Raw genomic sequence first — 21,899 nt, forward strand, 5'->3', positions numbered from 1 at the left:
TGCAAAACTATGCTTAGTCGTGCTGGCCAGTTTTTAATTAAAATCCTTGTATTGTGCTAATTTGACTGGTCATGACCCAAATGGCACAAGGATCTGAGATAAGAGAAGAAATGAACTGTGGCTAGTTAAATCATCTTCTGAGTAAAACCGAGACAGAAATTTTAGACTCCTCTGAAGGCCAAGCATGGAAGAGTATAGGCAAGACTCAGCAGGTCACAGATGCACGTGAGGACAAATTACTAATGGCTTAATTAAAACTCCATTTTGTAGTTGCTTACAGATTTGTTCACAAGTAAACACACTGAATGATGGTAAGCAGCAGCAGATTTTTCCTAGAAACAAGAGATGTGGGGTATTTTAGTGGGTCATTGTTGAGACTAATGCATGATGTACGAGGAAGTGAGCGTGAGATAACAAGTTCGAAATAGACCATGACGGCTCTGCCACATTGGCTCCATGGTATCCGATGAGTAATATCCATCCTTATCAATGCGCCGTATGATTCATGCCCAGCGCTGTGCAGCCCTTTCTCTTAGCAGAGTCCCAGGGATGATGGGCTCCACTGACACTGCCACAGCATCTGAACAGAAATTCTGTGCAAAATTGAAGTCCTTCTACTATGGAGAAATGTCAGCTCTTCCACACTGCCAAGGTGGCCAAGTACATAGTATGAATTACTGCAAAGGAAGAGGTCAGAGACAAGAGGCACATGGAGAAAGGAGTACACAGCTGGAAAGGTGAAAGTTACATCCAACAGGACCTTGCTGTCCTTGTCCCATTGAGGTGCGTGCATGACCATACACTAAGTCCGTCTGGTCTGGTGCAAAATATTTCTCCACAAAAAGATAGAGTGATGCTGAAACACTGCGTGCTCATAGCCTGTATATCACACCATGTGTGGAAAGAAAATTATTCAAGGCATGAAAAAGTCACAGCACATTCTAACTTAGAAGACACCACCCATATTTTCAGTGCCATGGGAAGGCGAGGAGAAAGTGAATGACTGCGTGGTGCTGAGACATCTGCTGGGTTAAACCACAACACTAGATAAAAGAAATGTCAGGAGACACTGATAGTCTTTCAAACCTGATGCTCTCCTTCATGAGTTGTTTCCTCAGAAGCTAAGGGGCCGAGGTACACAATCATATCATTACACCCACTTTTATGAAAGGTACAAAAGGCCATTTCTTACAAAGTTAATAGCAGGAGAATGAAATAATCTCCTTTTATTTATTTATTTACTTTTTTTTTTGTAACAAGAGAATAGTTCCGTTGTTCTGCCCATACACTTTATTTGTTGAACTGACATCTGTAACAGTGAAATGGAAGAGGAAAGGGAAGCGGATGAGAGAAATAAATGAATTAAAACATTCAGAAGAAGCTTTCAGAAAACACTGTCTGATTATGAGTAAACTTGATGCGATCTAAGCAAAAGCAAAACTCATCTAACATGGAAGAAGAACGTCTACTCTAATCTGGTTGCAAATGTTGACCTCTTTCATTCATCACCTTTCCCGCACAGTGTTATTACAATCTGCCTGTAGGGCCATTCCTCAAAGACTTAATCCCCCTTTGCATACATTGACAAAATTTCTACTTCTCTCAGCAAAGAAGGGGCTGCTGTCACCAAACCAACATGGACAGGCCAAAAATTGGATATCTCAGCAGGGGTGGGCAGTCTTATTTCTATTTTCCACCTGGATTACAGAAAAGTGTGAGCCATTGCCTCCTGCTTTGGCTGGAGAGGACCAGCACATGTTTAGCATTCCAAGCCATTGCTGAAGCTATCCACCTCCTCAGTGGGGTAATCCACATGGAGTGGGATGTCCAGGGGGCCAGCATAAGTATGACTTTGTGGTTCTGCTGCTGCTGCTGGGCACAGACCTTTGTGGCAAAAATGAGGAGGGCGTAGAACTGCAATGGAAAAGAAAATGCCCTACATGTTTCAAAGTGCTTCTGATGAAGGGAACAGCCCTGCTTTCCTCACTCATGCCAAAGATCCTGCTGAACCAGCAGGACTGAGAAACTTGTGTAGATGGCTGGGAGAATCTGGTGCTGTGCAAGGAAGCCCCCAAGTTTTTCTGGTATTCCTCAGCAATGTTTCTGCTTGTTAAATATTGTCTGGGTGCAACATGAGGGTTAAGTTAATTAGCACGTACATTTTTGTGTGGACCAGCTGTCTGCTTTGTCCTTTGTCAGAAATGAAAAATCCTCTGGGAATCTCTGTAAGAAAACACACTTTGTCTTCTAGGAACAGAATTGTTTTCTTTTAATATCCCCTTCAACTCTAACTCATTTAGCTTATAAAGCTTGACAGCAGATTCTGGCCACTGATGTATTGTTTTCTTATGTTAAGCCTTTTTTTTTCTCTCCTTCCTCCTCTGATACCTTATACTCTCTGTTTAAATGTGAGACACAGCTGTCTCTGCCAGCAGGAGCTCACATTATAAAATCACAAAGATTTACACAACAGGTGTTCTACCAACCCACAGCACTAACATTTTCTCCATGGAAGGAAATAATATACTGGGCTGGGATAAAAAAAAAAAAAATCAAATTAAAAGAAGAAGAAAACATTTGCTGGCTGGAGATTAGGCTTGGCGCAACTTCAGCTTAAGAGCTGAGGTTTTCTTTTTCTGTTACAGGAAATCTAAATGGCTTGCATGGAAGCATATGGGTGAAATTAGTCAAGCAGTCTACACTTGAAGAAGTGACAACCTTGGGACAAGTCTTAGTAGAAAGATGATAACTGGAAAAATCTTCTTTTAAATTACATGCTTATCAGTTTTCTTGGTCCAACTATTCAGACATTTCCAAAACAACAGAAGGACACCAATTAATGTGTTTCAAACTCTCGTAATGTTTAGGACTCTGAGACTTCTCTTATGTATGATGTGTAGGCCTTTGGACAGAGATTCTTAAGCCTACTGGCTTTTGCATCTAATAGTTCCTTCTGAGGACCCCCTGACAGACCCAAAAACTACATCTTAGAGCCACTGCTCCAGCCAAATAAGCCCCACTGCTGACCAGAGTTCTTTGCATCCCCCAGAAGCCAAAAATACTTACTAACAGTTTTCAATATATGTTGTATATATATAGCATGTATATATAAAGAGGCAGCCTATGTATAATGCAGAATTCTTTTATATTTAGACATGTGATATATAATATTATAGGACAAATGCCCCTGCTGCCTAGCAGTTGCAGAAAGAGGAACGCTTTGAGTGGTTTATTCAGTGCAGGGAATAAACATTCACAGTTGCATACAGTATGTATAAAACAGACACGCTGACAGTTGGTACTCAAGATTTTGACTGTATCAGATTAACTGTCACTCAAGGGACCAGATTTATGAGCTTAGGAAATGCCTGAGCACTTATCTGCATGCTTTATGCTGGCAATGTGTTGGAAGGTAGAAAATAGGGACAGCAAGAAAAACAGCCATTTCACAGGGGAAATTCAATGCGTAGAAAACAGCACCAGAGCTATGGAGAAGGATGCTGGGCTTCTCACCTGAAGCTGAATCTGAAGGCTCAAAACCCTTTGCAAGCAGAATCTCCCTCCTGAGCACATCTCTCCATCTCCTGCCTCCCGCATGGCCAACGCCAAGTGCGTAGGAGCCCACAGAGGAATCCTCTCGCTCCATTCAGAAAAGGTCAGCCTTCCCTGGGAGCTGTGTAGTTTTAAAGACAGGTGGGACATTTCACCCTGCCTTCTCCAAAGAGATTTATAGCAAGAGATTTCAAACAAAGGAAGACAAAAAGCTGAAAAGGAATGCTGGAAATAATCATCACTGACCTGCACACAAGATGGTTGATCCAAAAGCTATCATAAAGGAAAAATAACCCAGTGCTACAACTATGCATACAAGTATACCTCGTGCTATTAACATACTTAAATTGTAAGGTCTTGGACACCGTCTCCAAATAGGAGGATTTACTAACAAACTATGTAAAGAAAAGCATTCCTTCTCCAATTATTGCTGATGTGTTCAAGAAGACAAATCTGGCACCTTTTAGTAGGCACAGGAGGCCAAAGCTCCAGAGTTACTATGCATTTGAACAATGATATCCATGAGCTCCTGGGGGAGGAAAATGAGAAGAGTCTCCAGCAAAACATTGCCTGTGAGGATTCAAAATCCCGCTGCAACATGTGCTTCACATTCAGGCTTTTCCTGAGAATTATGGATAACTGTTTTGAAGATACTGAAGATACGTGAGAAAGTTTAGAAGTCCTAAACTGAATGGAGGGATTATGTACATTAATACTATGCCACAGAGCTCTAAATCCCCGAGGATGAACGATACCTTCACACAAATGTGACAATTACTGTTGTGATTTGGAGGGACTCTGTTAATCGCAGTGAAGTCATCAGCATTGAAAGCATCTGACACAGGACGTTATATTATTAAGGCAAGCATTGTCTTTCTGCAGTAACTGGAGATGGCTACGGATTACTCGCAGAGGAAACAATATGTCCTTCGAAGGCGTGAAACGCTAAGAATTCATGATGCTGGTTATTTTAAAAATAAGGAAGTGTCCATCACCGTGAGCGGGCAGCAGCGAAATCCGCTCCGCTGATGGAACTCCGCTGGCCTTGCCCTCTGCTCTCACAGGAGATCACAGATGGGCATTTCATCCCGTGTTTCCTTCCTTTCACACAGCCTCCTCTCCCTGCTGAAGCACAGCACTGTCCCTGTGCAGGACCTGAGGGGATTTGCAGGAGATGCTGCAGAAGAGACTTCTGCTTGGACCTGGGGCAGTGTGAAGACTGCACAAGCACATGGCTTTCTCAAGCAGCCCCAGCAGCATCCTCAGTGTCCACTACAAAAAGCCCAGCATGTCTTGGTGAGCATGGAGATGTATGAAAGCTTCATCAGGAGCGCTCACAGAATTGGTTGTTTTCCCTGAAATCTTGTCATAAAACAGGTCTCCTGAGTGAAAGGATGCAACCTCAAAATGGTAAAAGTATCACCCTGGGTCATGCACAGCCTCTCAGGCACTTTAGTATTATCCTCTCTACCACAGAGATGGGTTTGTTGGACATCACCAGTACACTCGTAGCTCTTCAAAGCTAAGAGGTTCACTAAAACCCGCAGCCATGCTACTTCTGCAGTTCTGCTCCAGGGCACTCTGCAAGGAGCAGAGCTATGTGACACTGATTTGCCATGTGTGCAAGACTTTGCAATACTTCTGGGAGAAGCACAGTTTCTTACATACCAGGTATATGGTACCTACTGTACTCATAGTTTTAAGTAAACAAATATTTTAGTGGCCAAGGATGGCAGATGGTGATGGCAACACAGCTGCTACCTCTGAGAGTTTCTTGCTGACCTGAAGGTCTTTTTCTTGGGGAATGTCTCCACTCTGTGATGCTCCTCCATGACTCACTCTGCAAACCAACCTCATTGCCACAGCCAGGAGGAAATGATTCATAGCACTGGCTTTCACCCTTGCCACCCCAGCAAAACAAGGTCTGTGTGTAAGCACTTACAGAACTGGAGCCATGGGAATTAAAACTAGATAAACCATCCACTGACAACAGCGTCACGCACACACTTCCCTGCCTGTGCTGATGGTGGAGATGTTTGCAGTGAGCTGGGCATGCTCACAGAAGAATGAATTTGGGGCAAAACAAAGCAATTGGACAAGGAGAAGGGGAGTCAGAACAGGGGAGAAGAAGGTCCGTTGCTCTCTGCTTTGCAAAATGTTATGAAGTCTGTAACTCTTCTTAGAAGGGTAGACACAGTAAGGGCTAATAACAATATCCTTTACGCCACAACCAGTCTGTGGGATTCACAGCACAGCAGTCATTAAAGAATAACACTGCCTTCCTTGTTATTACTTGCAACACGCTCAAGGTGTAGAACACCCAGCCCTGGTGAACCATCCTACTGTTGCCATGCCATGCAGACACAAGATAAGGGGTTCTGCCCCCGAGTGCTGCCTGCCACTCTCCTGGCTCTGGTGAGGAAAGAGTATGTCTTCCTTGTATTCCCAGGGAAGCACTACCACCTCCAGACAGACCTCCCACCAGCGCTTCCCAATTTAAACATCCACAAACTGATTTATGTGGAAATACGAAAGAAACCAACATGAGACAAGATTTCCATTCCTTTTTTATGTCCTGTTGGGCTCGACCTCTGCCACAACAGACAGACATTCCCAGGGCTTGCAGCAAGATGAGCACAGCTATGATCAGGGACAGCTAATTAAACTAGAAGAGCCATTCCCAGGAGCTGGCAAGCGTGACCTCCTCAGTTTTAAGTCTATAGTATGATGAGCTGCCATAGGGAAATATAATGGTAGCAAACCCTTCAGAATTCTTTAATGAAAGTGGCACTAATGGCAGCTGCCAGCTACATGCTACTCCTTGTTTCCAGACACAAGAGATCTCCTTGTCCAGTCACCACAGCTGGGCCCCAAGGTCATAGCCCATGTGGAGCACCAGCTCAACACAGGTACTGTTTATGAGCAGTGATGTGGAGAAACACAAATCCCTCACACCTTTCAGGACTGCCAGGTTTCACAAAATCACAGAGTGGTTGATGTGGGAAGGGACCCCTGGGTCCATTTGGTCCAACCCTCTGCTCAAGCTGGGACACCTGGGGCCAGGGTGCCCAGGACCATGTCCATATTTCAAATTTCCAAACAAGATTTAAAATGAGCCCAAGCTCCATTAGATCAGAGAAATATTTTAGCAAAGTCATTTTTCTGAAGTGTTTATATCTGGGAATTATCTTTGGACTAAAACATTAGGACCTGGCCAGCTCCAAGTACAGCAGGCTGCTGCAGAGCTACCAAAATTAGCTGGGCTCCTTGGCTTAGACACCATCGGGTGTCTTCTACCCTCCTGAGTGGAAGCTGGGGCACTGGGAAGACCTCATGGGGCACCCATGCTGTGGGAACATTTTGAGCAGGCACTGGCACATCAGGATGCATACAGGTTTCACTGACAGGAGCAAGCTGAAGCTGTCACTGCAGACTGCATGTTCCCATTATTGCATGCTGTCTCCTGGGATGCCCTCCGGTGCTGCCACTGCCATGTTTGCTTTTCTCATGTTTTTATTATCACAGGCAAACAACTCACAGAACTCTGTTAACAGCAATTTAGACGTTGTTGAGAAGAGGCTAATGGAGAAGAGGCTAATGCCTGTTCCTGCTGCAGGGAAATAAGCAATGAGAACAGAATGCAATCACTAATGAGCAGCGGCAATTTTGTTGCCACTGACCAATTCTGACTTCACAAAGGAAAGGGGGATTAGGTAGGAATGGCTGCTACAGGCTGGAGCCCCGTACAGCTGTCCCTTCATGGGGCCCATGCACACAACTGGGGACCATTTGTCAAATGAGCTCTTTCTTCAGAATTTCAGCAAGCATCAAGAAGTGGGCTCTGCCCATTCTCCTCTGCGATCTTCCAGCAGGAAAAATTCAGCAATAAACATTCCTCACATCCTAAGTTGCATGAAAATGTAGGACGTGGAAGCTTCTCAGAGAAGCAGTTATTAACATCTCTGGCTGCTCAGTGCACTCATTTTTCCTTAGCCCTGGTGCTTTATTTGCACACACGTCTGAGGGTGTGAAAGCCACCACATGCTTCTTGGAGCGAGGCACCAGCACGTGTATCACACTGAGTGAGTTCCTGGTACTTTGGCACGCATTGCTCCGTGAACTGGGAATTCTTTAGATTATAAAAGCATTTTTCTTTCCAGAACCAGCCCTTGACACCATGAGCCAGCCTCTTCCAGGCAGGGATTGGGGAGCTGCTGTGCGTAACAGCAGCTGCATATAGTCAAGTTTAAAAAAGGCCTCAAGGCACAAGTTCAGAAGAATCATTAGAGTATCACATAAATAAGCAGGGCTTTTAGACTCATCCTTACTTTTAGTGAACCTAAACTCACTCCTGCCTGCAGCACAAAGACAGCAATGATAGGCAGAGGCAAATCTGGGTTTGATTTTCTGTCAGAAGGCTGCCTGGCCACAGAGGCTCAGGAACACCTGATTAACAGTCAGATCTCACAGACAATGGCTGTGTACCTGTGGCTGACCGAGGGCTGCAGCACTCATACAGAACACAGCCCCATCAGTAAGGCATGCGGCAGCTGCCTGCATCACAGTGTGCAGAGCTCTCTCCCAGCTGTGTGTTAAACACAGAGATGAGAGAGAAGAGGGCTGGAGAAAAATTACGCATAGCTGGAGCTCAGCAGAACTACATTACTTGTCCAGAATTCAGCTTGATTTAAGATTTTGACTTCATTTGAGTGAGTACATTGAGAAAAATCCTGAAGCGAATGCTCTGAAAATAAACCATTACATCTTCCGAAGATTCAGTACGTTAAACATTACAAAATTAAAGCTGACAAAATGATCTTTGTAGCCTTGCCAGCTCTGAGGATATGTAATCTTTCCTTTTATGCAAGCTTCACATTTTGTTAGAGTCATGTCATTGCTCAGAATAACAATTAAATACTGCACTGAGGAGGATACCTGCATAAGAACTTACCATTGTGTTCTGAGCTTCAGAAGCAGAAGAGATTGCTGCAGAACTTCAGCTAATGGGAAGACAATCAAATTGTTTAGGATTTTGTTTTGGAAAGAAAATACCTTTGTTGTGGGTGTCTGAAACAAGGAGAATTAAGGAAAGCCTGGGGGAGAAAAACTATTTCCTCTTAAGATAATTTAGCTTTACAGAATCACAGAGTCGTAGGAGTTGGAGGGGACCTCTGGAGATTGTCTAGTCCAAACCCCTGCAGTAGGCTGCAAAGGAAAGAGTCCGGGCCTGTTGGAATATCTCCAGAGGAAGAGTCCTCACAACATCCCTAGGCAGCCTATTCCAGTGCTCTGTCAACCTTACTGTAAAGAAGCTCTTCCTCATATTTGTATAGAATTTCCATTTTCCAGTTTGTGCCCATTACCGCGTATCCTGTTGCAGGGCACTGTTGAAAAGAGCCTGGCCTAGTCTGCTTGACTCCTGCTCACTGGATGTTTACAAGCATTGATAAGATTCCTCCTCAGGGTTCTCTTCACCAAGGCTGAACAGCTCCAGGTATCTCAGCCTTTGTTCATAAAGGAGATGCTCCAGGCCCCCCATCAGCTCAGTGGCCCTCCACTGAACTCTCTCTAGAAGTTCCCTGTTTTTCTGGAACTGGGGAGCGCAGAACTGGATACAGCACCTTAGATGTGGCCTCACCAGGGCAGAGTAACAGGGGAAGATCACCTCCCTTGTTCTGCTGGCCAGGCTCCTTTTAATGTCCTGCAGAATACCACTGGCCTTCTTGGCTACAAGAGTACACTGCTGGCTCATGGACAACCATGGACACCTAGCTCCTTCTTAGCAGAGCTCCTCTCTAGCAGGTCAGCCCCTAACCTGTACTAATGTGTGCAGTTATTTTTCCCCTTGGATAGGGCTCTGCACTTGCCCTTGTTGAACCTCATAAGGTTCCTCTCTGCCAAACTCTCCAGACTGCCCAGGTCTCACCAGCACTAACCTTCTGGTGTGTCATTCACTCCTCTGTTTCATATCATATTTAACCATGATGTTGCTTGCTGCTCAACAAGCACCTTTCCCTACTGTTCATGACCGGTCCACATTTCCAGGGAAAGGCTTTCAACCACAGCAAACAAGGCCTTTTTTCTTCCATCTGCACCAATGCTTTTGCAGCAGTGACATGGAGGAAGGCTTCTATCATGAGCTCCTACACTCAGTGACTGAAGCCTCCTGCCCAGCTGGCTCAGGACTAGGGGAGAGCAGGGCACCAGTCCCTCCCTTCACCACAGTTTCACAATGCCAGATGTCTGTGAACCAGGACAAGCTGCTTAAGCACTCAGGAAAACAGAGGAACAATCTCCAAGTTGCTGAAAGTTGATTGCAGTGGCAGCAGCTCCCACTCCTCTCATCTGCTCCTCTCAACTGCCCGTAGGGTAATTCCTGAAACCCGGAGCTGGCTCGCAGATTAGCTGCAGAAATAGTCATAGTTTCATCCCAGATACATCCATGCACTCACCCATTCTCTTCTGCCTTGTGGCTTTTCCCTAGCACTAAGAATGGGACAAGAAATGACTTATTGTTACAACTGTCATCACTGATAATGTCTTATTGCCCTCTCAGCCATTAGACGGTCTTTGTGACCAAACAATCCACTTGCTCTCACAGCACTGCAACCAACGCTCTGGGCTCTGCCACATAAGAGATGGAAAGAGATGCTTGCTCAAAGCTTGGGAAGCAATCAGAAACTGCTCCTCCCTGCCCCCTCAGCTCCGGAAGGACAGTGGGACTTATTTGGAGACCCTGCAGCCTTTTCCCAGGCTCACTGTGTGCCCTGGTGAGGAATGCAGACCACGCTTCGCCAGGGAGTGAGGCTGTCAGCATGACTTCCCTGCTACTGATGCCCCAATCATCACTTCCACACCGATCACCACGCAGCCTCTGCCTTGTGACAGGAACTGTGACTCTGCTTAGGAGCCAAGCACTGGGAATGGGAACCAGGGAGATGTGGCTTAGTGGAACAGGAAATATTAGCTACACATGATAAAATGAAGAAAGCTGCCAGTACACAACCAACCCACTTCAAGGCATCACTCCTTGCTTGGCAAAGAGTTGTAGCAGCCTCCAAAAAAGCAAATAAAGAAATAGCTCCTCCAGTTCAAGGCTGATTTTTCTCCTCCTCATCCTACTTTGCACACACAGATAAAGCCCCTAGCAAGGCCATCTGCATGTTGCAGCAACTGCTGGCACAAGAGGGTAAAAGTAAGCTTTAGCCCCATGGAGGACTCACGAGGCAGTTGTACAAGCACAGCATGTGCCCTGCAATGGAGAGCTAGAAGAGTGTGTAACTACAGCCTTCCACATCATTCAAGTTTTGCTTTGTTTCGTTGGTTTTCATGTGTTTTTGTTTTTGTTTTTCTTTCTGGTGGAAAATCGTTTGTTGGGCTATGTGTTTCTGACTCAAAGAATCTCCCTTACAACTCCTGACTTTGGAATGGAACGGTCAAGTGATAGTAGAATGGTAGTAAAACAAGCAATAAGAAGAAAATCAATCTCCTCTCTTGTTTGTGTGCTTTAGCTAAGGCAATTCCAGTGCTAGAAAAGGTGCTCTAATGTTGGATTTCTACCTCCACGTTGTCACAGGTTGATAACCTCTCTTTGCCCTTGCAATCTGTGGTAAACAGAGGGGCTGAATAGCTCAGGCTATAAGGTAATATGGGTAATAACTTCAGTTCTCTTCTCTTCTGTGAGGGTGCTTGCTCAGCAACTGGGGCTGTCAACAATCGGCAGCAGGAGCCATCCAGGATGATTCCAAACCCCACCTGGATGACACCCATGCAGACTTGCTGCAGCCTTCCATAGTCACCAACAGATCCCACACAGTGGGCCAAGTCCTTGCACAAACCCCAGCCAGCTCTGGTGCTGGTGTAGCCATGATGCTGTGGTTGCACTTGGCCCAATGACCAAGGTATTGTCTCTTCCTGGTGGCCCTGAGCACCTGGCCTGGCCTGCTTTTGCATGACCTTGGGTCTCAGTCCCAAGTCCCCCCTTCCCCAGATTGGAGATATGATGGACAAGCAGGCTGAGGACCCTATGGGGAAGAACTGTTATGAGCATGGGCAGCTATGGCCTGCAGGCCCAGGCGCCCAGAGCATGCAACAGCATGGAGGAGAGCTGTTTCCTCAGGGGGTCTTGACCTGGCACCACAGCCAAAGACAGGCTGTGTCAGTGCTTTGAGAGAGCCCTGGCTTGCTCAATGCTGTGTTTTCAGCTTTGCAGGTGGCAGTAGTGCAAAAGATGCACCAAGGGACAAGAAATAAGTGGTCAAAAATGACAGTTAATGAAATAATCACCTCCCAAACAGTATATGACACAATACTTGAGGCTCTTGCAAGTTATAATCAAAACCATATGTACAGTCATAAATATCAGAAATATTTACAAAACGCTGACAAGATCTTCAAAACAAAAGCAGTGATTTCCTCATCTTGCTGGAAGCATTACAAAACGTGTGGTAAATTGTCTCATTTAAAATATTCTACTAACCACAGAGTACAGTATGTCTCATTGTAATGGTTAGTCACCCTATATGTATTTACTGGGGTGCTTCATTTATTATGGCTGATTAAAAACTACTGCAAGACAAAGACGATGAAGTAGGGTCAATAAAGAACTTATTTATGTGAAATCCAATGTTGTCACATCACCATTTTGCACAACAGATAAACCTAAACCACCACTCAACCAACCATTTTCCATGCAGCCAGTGTGTGGCATTGGCAGGGACATCGATCAGGATGACTTTGAAGGACAATCTTACAAGGCAAAAATCTCTCAGTAGAAAGACTGAAAGAGAAAAAAAACTTAGCAAGAACGCCAGAGCTCCACAGTACTGTAAGTAGCTTTGTAACTTAGAAATAAAGGCTCCAGTCTTTGCAAAGGCTGTTCTAAAAATAAATAAATTAGGTAGGCGAGGAAAGTCATTTAGGTGTTTGCTAGAAAAGAGCTGAGATGTTGCTGCTTGGAAATAGGCAACCAGGCAAGTGAAGCTTTGGGTTTAGTAATGATTTGGGTTCAATTAAAAAGAAAATTGTTTAATTTTAGCACTGCTGTGAATTCAATGGATCTGGAAGAAACTGCAAGAAATCATTCCAGTGTAGATTTAGTCTGAGAGGGAAAAAAAAGCAGTTCAAATGTGTCTTCTGTAATATTTTATTCTGTTTTGAAAACACGGGCATTATTCCATCTTCTTACTGCTCTCTCTCCCAGTGCATTAGAAAAGATGAAAGGCCAGAACGTTAGTGTAACACTAATCACTGCATGTCACTGTTGGCACAGACTATGGGCAGAGCTCTGACTTCTGAGGTTGCATTCATTTGTTTTCTAGACAGAAGAGGGAAATTGCCTCTATTCCTACTCTAGGCCAAAATCTGTCTTAGTCTGGAAGAAAATCCTGTTGATTTTAGTGAATTCTGAATCAGACCCACAGATTTTAATTGCTGAGCCATGAAATTTACAAATCAATGGAGATTTCATGTTATCTTGTTTTGGATTAGGAAAAACAAAGTCTCAAGAAAAACCTTTTCAAAACAATACTCTCCAGTAGGAAAATTATTGCCCCTTTTCTAGGTCACACATACAATGAAGGTGTGGGCAACCTTAGTTTACATCCTCCTAGACAGAACTTAAAATAGAGAAACACACCTTCTATACCCCTTTGTAAAGGCATCACGGTTGATACAGGAAGAGAAACTGTGTCAAGTAGCGAAATTCTTTTTCCACTGTATTTATGTCCTTTTAGAGATGCTTATTTATTGTTGTTAAAAGCTCATAAGGGACATCTTTAAAAGCCATAGTGGGCACTCAAGGAGACAATGAAGCTAGAGATACTTAACTGCAAGCTTTACAAAGCTGCTGACAATCAGTGTTTGTGAGAGGCTTGTTCTTTAATATTTGATGCATAAACAGTGCTTGAAGTTAAAATACCTTTAGTTCAGATGCTTACTAAGGAAAAAGAGAATCGTTTACTCATTACAATAACCTTCTTATGGCAGAGGATGCTGAAACATCTCCAGGGAAGGCAAGCAGCACCAATGAGCCCAGGTCTGCGTGCTCACTGCGTGACTGAAATTAATGTGCTTTCAGATAAGGCTCGGAAATCAAAACCTATTGCAATTCAAACATACCACATGAGGGTCTGAGGCATCAGGACAGCCACAGTTCTGCTGAGAGCCTGAAGGAGCAGCAGCTACCCCACAGTTTTCATTTAGTCCCTCGTTTCTTTTCACACAAAGCTGTAAGAGAATGGGTCGCTGGTAGGAAGGTACACCAAAAGTTGGAAGCGGTCTTCTGGACTATCTTCAGATTACTTCATATTCAATCACAACACTTCAGATGCATAAGAAAAGGGCAACGCAGCACATGTAATGCTTTACTTTAGATTCCTGCTGTCCTATGAGATGAGGCACTCATGGGTCAAGATTATGAGCCCCAAGCCAGGTCTGTTGTGTGTGGATTGACTTTGAGGCCAAGTAGATAGAGCATTACTTACATTGGTGGGACTGGGTATAGGTGATCACATCTCACACAGCAAGAAGTACATCGAGGGCTCAGAGCCTCATAATCTAGCTACGTATAGCAGCTAAATGGGTCTTCTTTCTTCAGAAGAGATCTACACAGGTTAAAAGCATTCCTCATGGGTCCTGGGACATAGGAAAAGCCTAGATCAGACTGCAATCATTTTTAGGCGAGCAAATAGCCCAAACAACCACTCGTCCAACACAGCGAGAATTCTTTCAATAGATACCTCTTTATTTGAAATGGAATGCATCTTGAAAAATATGAAAAATAAATCACATCTCCCGGAAATCATTTATGAGTCATATTTACACACAGGTTTTTTGATGACGCCGACATTTCTGCTCACAATAGGTTATGCCAGAAAACATTTGGTACATGGCCGCAGCTATAACCCCGAAGCTGGCATGTGCATACCGCGAGCCGTAAGAGAGGAATCACTTCAGGGTGTCCCATGGACAACATCCATTTGATCGTTCTTTCTCCCCCCCAATTTCTATATTTTCTTGGTACAAAACAGTCACCACAGCTTGAATTTTCTTGCTGCATCTTGCCCCTTGATCACTCTTTTCTTTTTTAACTAAAGACATACAGTTTCAACCTTCTGATTGACAATTGTCAACAATTTTGTTACCTATACCAAGCATTCCGCCATATGTGTTTTACAAGCATCGTTGTTCAATCTCTGATAAATTTACACCAACCATACACCGTCTGTGTGCATTAGTTTGTTTTCCTTTGCACAAGGGGATAATGACTCCTTTTCTTGTGAAGAATCTTCTCAGATGGCTGTCACAGCCTTTTCCTATGAGGCATGACAGACAGTTCTTAACTGTGCAGCTCCAATGAAGACTGTGCAGTGGAACAGAGGGAAGCCGAAAAACCAGAGCTATCTCACTGCAATAACATCAAACCAGTTCTGGGTCTAAAATGGCCATCAGCCACGGACACTGGGGAGTTTAGAGCATGAGAAAGCAATGAGGCTGACCACGTCAGACCATGCAGCCTCCTTAATGCTGACACGGCCACACAGTGCAGCTGTCCCCAAGGGACCCTGGCTGATCCGCTTCCCTTTGGTTTGCAGCAGGAGTGGAGTTGCCAGGAGACACTCAGTGTACTTGGCCCTTTGGTTCAGGCTGAGACATGGGCACAGCTCGAGGTGGATGCTGTGACGTGACTGTCTGACTCCAGAGTTTCACAAAGGCAGCGCAGTGGGCAACGGCAACAGGCAAAAGTCTGTCAGTGAACTCGTCAGTCCAAATGGATCTCGGAGAACATCCTTCAAAGCAACTTCAAACAGGAAGCCTGAGGTGAAATACAACATTGACCTTGAACCATCAACCTCGACATTTTCAATTTCATTTGCTTTTTCAACCTTCAGTCTCAATTACATCACTGAAATTGTCATCTTTCGTTTTCAAACTGCAAACATTTCCAGAAGAGCAGTGACATTTCAGCTTTACAGCAGATCTATGGCCTCTGGTGGAACTCAGGTGGTCTGTGTCCACCCAGGACATGGCTACCTGCCTCCGCCAGAGAAATATGCATATCTCTGATCACGTAGGAACCTTCTTCATCATGTACATTTATTCTTCAGGAGTCTAACACATTTTAGTAAGTGAGCTACCAGCAATACGTCTATCTGGAAAGGTGGATTAGTTGCTCAGTACACCGTAATTAACGACTGAAGAGAGGAGCCAAATTACAAATTACAGCCTATTTTTAAGTCTCTGAGTAGCTCATTAGAGAATCCCCTCGCAGCTCTAACATCCAAGCATTAGCAGAATGATAATGGCAGATGTACAGAGATGTGGAAATTGGCTATTGTGACTGCCAAGACAGCGATTCTAATCCTAGAAGATGCAGGGCACCTTCGACTTCAATTAGTCCCGAAGTGACAGCTCTGTTAAGACAGCTGTAACCTGCCCCCAAAACTTGGTAGTGTTTTCAAGGCCATCGCAGGGCCAAGCACAGATGAGCGGGCAGGACTCAGAACCAGGTCTCTGTTCAGGGATGCAATGTGCACACCTGTGGCAAGGGGTAGAGGAGGAGGACAATAAGAGATAGCCATTTGCTCCTTATGGGGCTGAGCTGGAGCTGAGGGTGTGCAGTGGGCCCTAAAGGACCACCTTGTGCAGCAGCGGGTTCTGATTTCTCCCTGTGAATGTCACCTCAGAGTTTTGCCTTTGAGCGCTCAGAGAACAGCTCGCACCACAAGACTGCGGGGTTTTACACACAGACCGTGTCTCAGTTACACAAACAGAGAAGTCCTGGATGCATGGCTTTAAGAGTTCTTGTTTACGTTTACTACACTCGTAAAGGAGATCGCTGCTGTTCTCCTCATACATCAGTTACCAACAGCCTTGAGCCCACAACAAGGCCAGGCCATGCTGCTCCCTGCTCCCCAGCTCAGCCCCGTCCTGCACAGCACCCAGGGCCGGCAACTCCCCACAGCAAGCTGCCAACAGACCCTATGGGATGTGCCTTTATTCCCCAACTTCATGGCTTCGTCAGCACTTTTAGGTCACACGCCCCTGGCAGCCCTAAATACCAATAGAGCAACTTCCACCTTATGGAACGGTGACTGAAATAATCCATTTGATCACTATGACAAACAGAGGATGAATTTTAAACTAGGGGCTGCTGCTTTAACACGAGACATTTAAACGCTGCCATGAGAACCCAACCGAGGTGCAGAGCCTGCAGCACACTCATGGGGAGCCCCAAGAGCTGAGGGACGCTCCCAGTTCTCCGCCTGAGGTAGAGCCCAGCTGTGAGCCCACACCATGGAGATGGGGCTGGGCCCCAATGGCTCACACACCCATCAGATGGGTTTCATCTCCCGGCAACCACCACCCATGACTCTCACTGAGCGCTGTCATTTGCCATTGTGTGTTTATATGTTTTGAAAGAAAATGATTAAATCCTAATTGTTCTTCTCCTTGGAGAGAAGAGTCGCCACAGGCAGCACAGGACCCAGCCATGTTCCAACCACACACCGCATGCCCCGTGTTCAATGCAATGTATTTGGGGCACAAATGAAGAAATCTTTTATCACGTTGCATGCGGCCAAACTACACAGCGCTTCCTTAGGCAGCCAGCACACACACATCACTCCTTCCTTTGCTTTTTGGCCACGGCCTACATTCAGAAATGCCTTACAAACAAGCCTCAGAAAAAAACAAACAAACAAAAAGAAAAAAACAAAAAAACCCACAACCTAATAAATAAAAGACATTAAAATAAAGTTACAGTACATCACGTCTCCCCGAAGTCCCGTCACACCCGAGGCTCCGTCCCGAGGTCCATAAATAAAAAGGATGATGCTCTTCGGGTCCCTCCGCGCTGTGTGCCCCGCGTTGTCAGTGCGGTCGCAGCGCGGATGGGATGGGATCGGCGTTAGGCGGAGTTGGATGCGCTGCGGAGCCGCGGGCCGTGGGGCTGCTGCGCCAGGTGCTGCTGCTTCTGCCGGGTGGATCGCACGGCCAGGATGGCCTGGCGGTTCTTGTACTGCACCATCTGCAGCGTGATCGCCGCGTTCCAGCCCTGCTCCTGCGCGCACCGAAAGTCGATCTCCTTGCCCTCGGCCATCACCACCGTGAAGTACACGTACTTGCCCTTCCTCTCCACGCAGTCCACCGTCTTCATGTTGGAGAAGTGTAGCTCCTTAATCTTGGCCGTGGGCTCGGCGCTGGGCGCCGCGGGCGGCGGCGGCTGCTGCTGCTGTTGCTGCGGTGGGGGCGGTTGTTTGGGGGGCGCGAGGAGCAGCCCCTCCTCGGTGAGGATGCAGCGCTTCTTCTTCCAGAGCTGCAGCAGCCCGTCGCTCCGCTTCTCCAGCACGCCCTCCTTCACCGCCTTGCAGCCGCTCTCCAGCATCCTCCCGCGGGGGCAGCGCTCGGGGCGCAGCCGGCACCAGCCCAGCACCCTCCGCCCGGCGCCGGCCCCGAGGCGCAGCGCCCCGGCCCGCAGCGAGCGCAACGGCGGCCGCCCGTGGTGCGGCGTGTTGGGAGCGCGGTCGGAGCGGAGCGGAGCTGTGGCGGAGGGCTTCTCCCGCCCCTCGGCTTTTGAGAGCGCCTTTCCCACCCCAGAGTGACACCCAGCGGAAAAGGCGGCCCCGCCGGCAGGAGACGAGCCCGGCACCGCCCCGACCCGCAGCCGCCGCTCGGGAGCCCCACGGCCAGACGGACCGCGCCGTGCCGACCCGCTGCCACCGGCTGAGAGCGACGGCCGAGCCCTGCCCCGGGGGAGCGGGGCTGCTGCCTGCCCACTGCCGCGGGCGGGCGGCGCTGATTGGAGGCAGGAGCAGCGGAGCCGGCTGTGAGCAGCACCCCGGCAGCTACAGCCCCATAACTAGTCAGGAAAGCAGAGAGAGCCTCACCACTGCCTTTAGTGTTGGTTTAGTAACGTGGGGGTGCGAGAAGCAGCTTTACAGCAGGTACGAGCAGATATAATAGATATATATGATTCATATGGCATGCACGCATCCCTCTCACTGCCCCCAAGGAACAAGGGAAGCCCCGTCCTTGTAAACTTTCCCAACAGACAACAAAGAAGTCCAAATGCACAACGAGAAGATTAATTTTGTCTGATTGCTGTTAGCACAGATTGCCATAGCATTGAACTCCTCAGAACCATGTGAGTAGAAAAGCCAAGTGACCTACAGCAAGCAATGACCTATTTTAAAAGCCTTCGGTATTAGGCATAAATCAAAAGCCTGTGGTAAATGAAGTTAGTTGAGAACACCACCACAAACTGAATGCTGGATATGGTGTGCCACTGAACATAAGGCTGTCACAATAATACACAAAAGCAATAGCAAACACCACCTCCTCACACCGATCTGAGGCAGAAAGCAGGTTCCATGCAGCACAGGTCAGTAGGAGCACAGTGGGAAAAAATAAACCCTCGCTATTAATGGTTGTTTTAATGGAGTTTCTCTCTGATAAGGCTCTTTACAGTTTTCTCCTGCATATCTTGCAAATTATAGTCATTTCCTCTTGAAGTTCAAAGTCAATTTTGATAAATAGCTGAGAGGTAAACAATTAAGGTAGTAAAAGCAATTAAAACCAACTCTTCTAGCTGTTTTTATCTTTCCTGTGGTAACTAGGAAGAAAGTCAAGTTAGGAACAAAGATAACATAGTGGCCACAATTCAAGCAAGAAAGGGGATGTGTGCTGTAAAGGTCTGCTGAACTGGACAGCAGTGCTCCCTCCTTGCAGCTCAGTATGTACACTAAAGAATGGAGTTTGTCCTCACAACCACCTTACGGCTGCTGTAACAGAGGCACACACTTGTTCAGAAGAACCAAACATCATTTGCAATTGCCAACTGAACCCAAATGCCCCAAGCAAGGATCTGCACCTTCAGCTCCTGCTGCTCACATTCACAGCCTGCATGGACTATAAGTTTCCAGGCTTCTCATATGCTCTGCATCTACTTCTCTCCCGACTGCTACATGAACATGGACTTAGGTTTGAAACTGTCAGACCTTAACACACAGTCTTACATCAAGTTAAAAATTTATTCATCTACATCCCTATAATTTCATACTGAGTTTATATAAAGGCACGGGACACCAAACTAAACCCACAAAGCACAAGTTCCTAACAATCCCCCTACATGCTTCTGGCTGCTTCTCCATTACTTCAAGTGATGGTCATTTGCTTCCTAGTAAATGCCCAAGCCAGTAGTACAGAAACAAGGGTCAGAGCCCCACGTATATTATTATATATATATTATATATATATATATATATATATATATATATATATAATTATTTCTGCAGCAGCCATTCAGGAACTTTTCCTCCCCTGTAACACTGCATGACAGTATTCAAGCACAATAACACAATCTCTCTCATTTCTGTGTGAGCGGTATCACTTGTTCTCAGCTGTAATCCATAATTAATCAAAGGGGAAAAAGAATGAGATGGGTGAAGAAGGCTGAAGAATTTCATCAACTGTGTAGAACGGGACTACGTTCATTCCACCTAGTCCCTCCATGGTATAAAGTTCAGTTTCACTGCTGTAAGTGTTGAGTGTCAGCTTTTTAACCCAGCTCTAAACACTGGAGGACATACTCTGCTGATACAGAGACTCACAACCCTTTATTCCTGATGAAATTCACCTCAGCGTGTGATCAGAAGTAAACATGCAAAACATCCATTTCAACTCGTATTCTCTATGCCAACAAATATTAACAGCCATTGCAAATATGCTACATTTGACCACAAACACCAGAACAGTCAGAACTTAAGGGCTTTGGGTTGGAAGAAACACTGACAGAGTTCTGTGTCAAAAAGGACACAATATCGCAGTTTTACCATGCAGCATTTACCAGAGCACGACAAAAGTCTTTTTCCTAGATGGAATTCAAAACAGATCTTCCTGAAATGCTGTCTGTGCCCGTTAGAGAACAGCTGATGCACAGGTGCCTCCTACTGCCAAACCTGAAGTACTACCATCTGAGAAGGGAAAAAAAGGAAACAAACCACTTCTCCTTGAAAGAATCTACACCTAACAGCCACTTATTCCCGATCGTTTCTTTGTTTACATACAAAGTTAAGCAGTGGTAACAGGGACGCTTGGCTGTTAGGTATACTTGGTCTCCTGCATCATGAACTTCCTGACTTAAAGGCTCAAGCAGAATAAATTGTGTGTGTGAACTTTAATGACTCTCACCGTAATTATTCTTTAAAGCGCGGTGGTTGTTGTTTTTAAACCCTTGGACAAGATGAAAACTGTTTTGGGAAGCCACTGTGAAAGACTAAGCAGCCTGTAATTTTAGTGTTCTCCTGGATAACGGAACTGCAGACAGCAGCAGCTCAGCATCAACCATCAACTTTTAATCTTGGAAGGATGTTAAACGTACACGGAGTGATAACCCTCAACATCATTCCTTCTATTATAGAGAAGTAAATAGCTATAACAGCAAAAAGGGAAACCTAAAAGAAGCACGGGCCAGTCACTGCTAAATAGAAGGAAGCCAGAACAGCCAGCTGTTGAGAAACACACGACAGATGGAAGCGTTGTGGTACGCCACTAAAACAATGAGACAATAAGTGGTTTCTTGCATTTTTTTCTGACCCTTACCATCTCCAAGTTATTTTCCAGGAACTTCCTGCTGACGGAACATCGAAGCACTGAGCGTGGAATCTGGAGGCAGTCTTTTCTTTTTATGAATTACACCTTGCTGATACCTATGCATGCCTTATAGAGCTCACACACTGATGAAATATTGACCAAAGCCATCAACTGTATTGCCCCAGGCAATTCCCTGCAACCCACGGTAGCACCTAGACACAGACCACCAGCGCTTGGACATGGTTATGCAGACAAGCTTCTGATTCCTGACTTAAGAGTGCACAAAGGTGGGACTTACCACTCCAACGAATGGATTTATTTGCTCTGGGTAAAGCATTAGAGAGTAGAAGTCACTACTTTGACATCCGCTTGAAAATTTGAGAATCTGTGAATCCTAAATAGAACTGAGCAGTTCAGAAGTGAAAGTGAAGGCTGGGTGGGAAGCAATTATTTAACTAGACTGTGCAAGAAAGGATTTTGACAGGGCTGTACGTTAACTGAAAGTAGCTACATTAGCACAAAATGAAGCAGGAACTGCTGTAGAGCTGAATCCACCTCCTCAGAAGCACACACAGCTCAAGCTCCAACCAACTGAATCACACAGAATCACAGAATTACCCGGGTTGGAAGGGACCTCAAGGATCATGTAGCTCCAACCCCCCTGCCCAGCAGGGCCACCAAACATACACCTTTACTAGATCAGGTTGCCCAGGGCCCCGTCCAACCTGGCCTTGAACACCTCCAAGGACGGGGCA

General features: G+C 45.9%; 1 protein-coding gene across 1 annotated transcript; it reads right to left on the reverse strand.

Moving 5' to 3' along the window:
• Positions 1-14,275: 14,275 nt before the first annotated feature.
• On the reverse strand, positions 14,276-18,300 carry PHLDA1 (pleckstrin homology like domain family A member 1). Its single transcript, XM_015856850.2, has one exon. The coding sequence runs from the start codon at positions 17,936-17,938 to the stop codon at positions 17,462-17,464; it is 477 nt and encodes a 158-aa protein (XP_015712336.1). The 5' UTR covers positions 17,939-18,300; the 3' UTR covers positions 14,276-17,461.
• Between the last annotated feature and the right edge of the window lie 3,599 nt (positions 18,301-21,899).

The sequence above is a fragment of the Coturnix japonica genome, chromosome 1, assembly GCF_001577835.2.
Source record: "Coturnix japonica isolate 7356 chromosome 1, Coturnix japonica 2.1, whole genome shotgun sequence".
Taxonomy (NCBI): Eukaryota; Metazoa; Chordata; class Aves; order Galliformes; family Phasianidae; genus Coturnix; species Coturnix japonica.

What these genes read in the sequence shown, in the direction of transcription:
- PHLDA1 (XM_015856850.2), bottom strand. Translation starts at nt 17,938, where the DNA reads ATGCTGGAGAGCGGCTGCAAGGCGGTGAAGGAGGGCGTGCTGGAGAAG.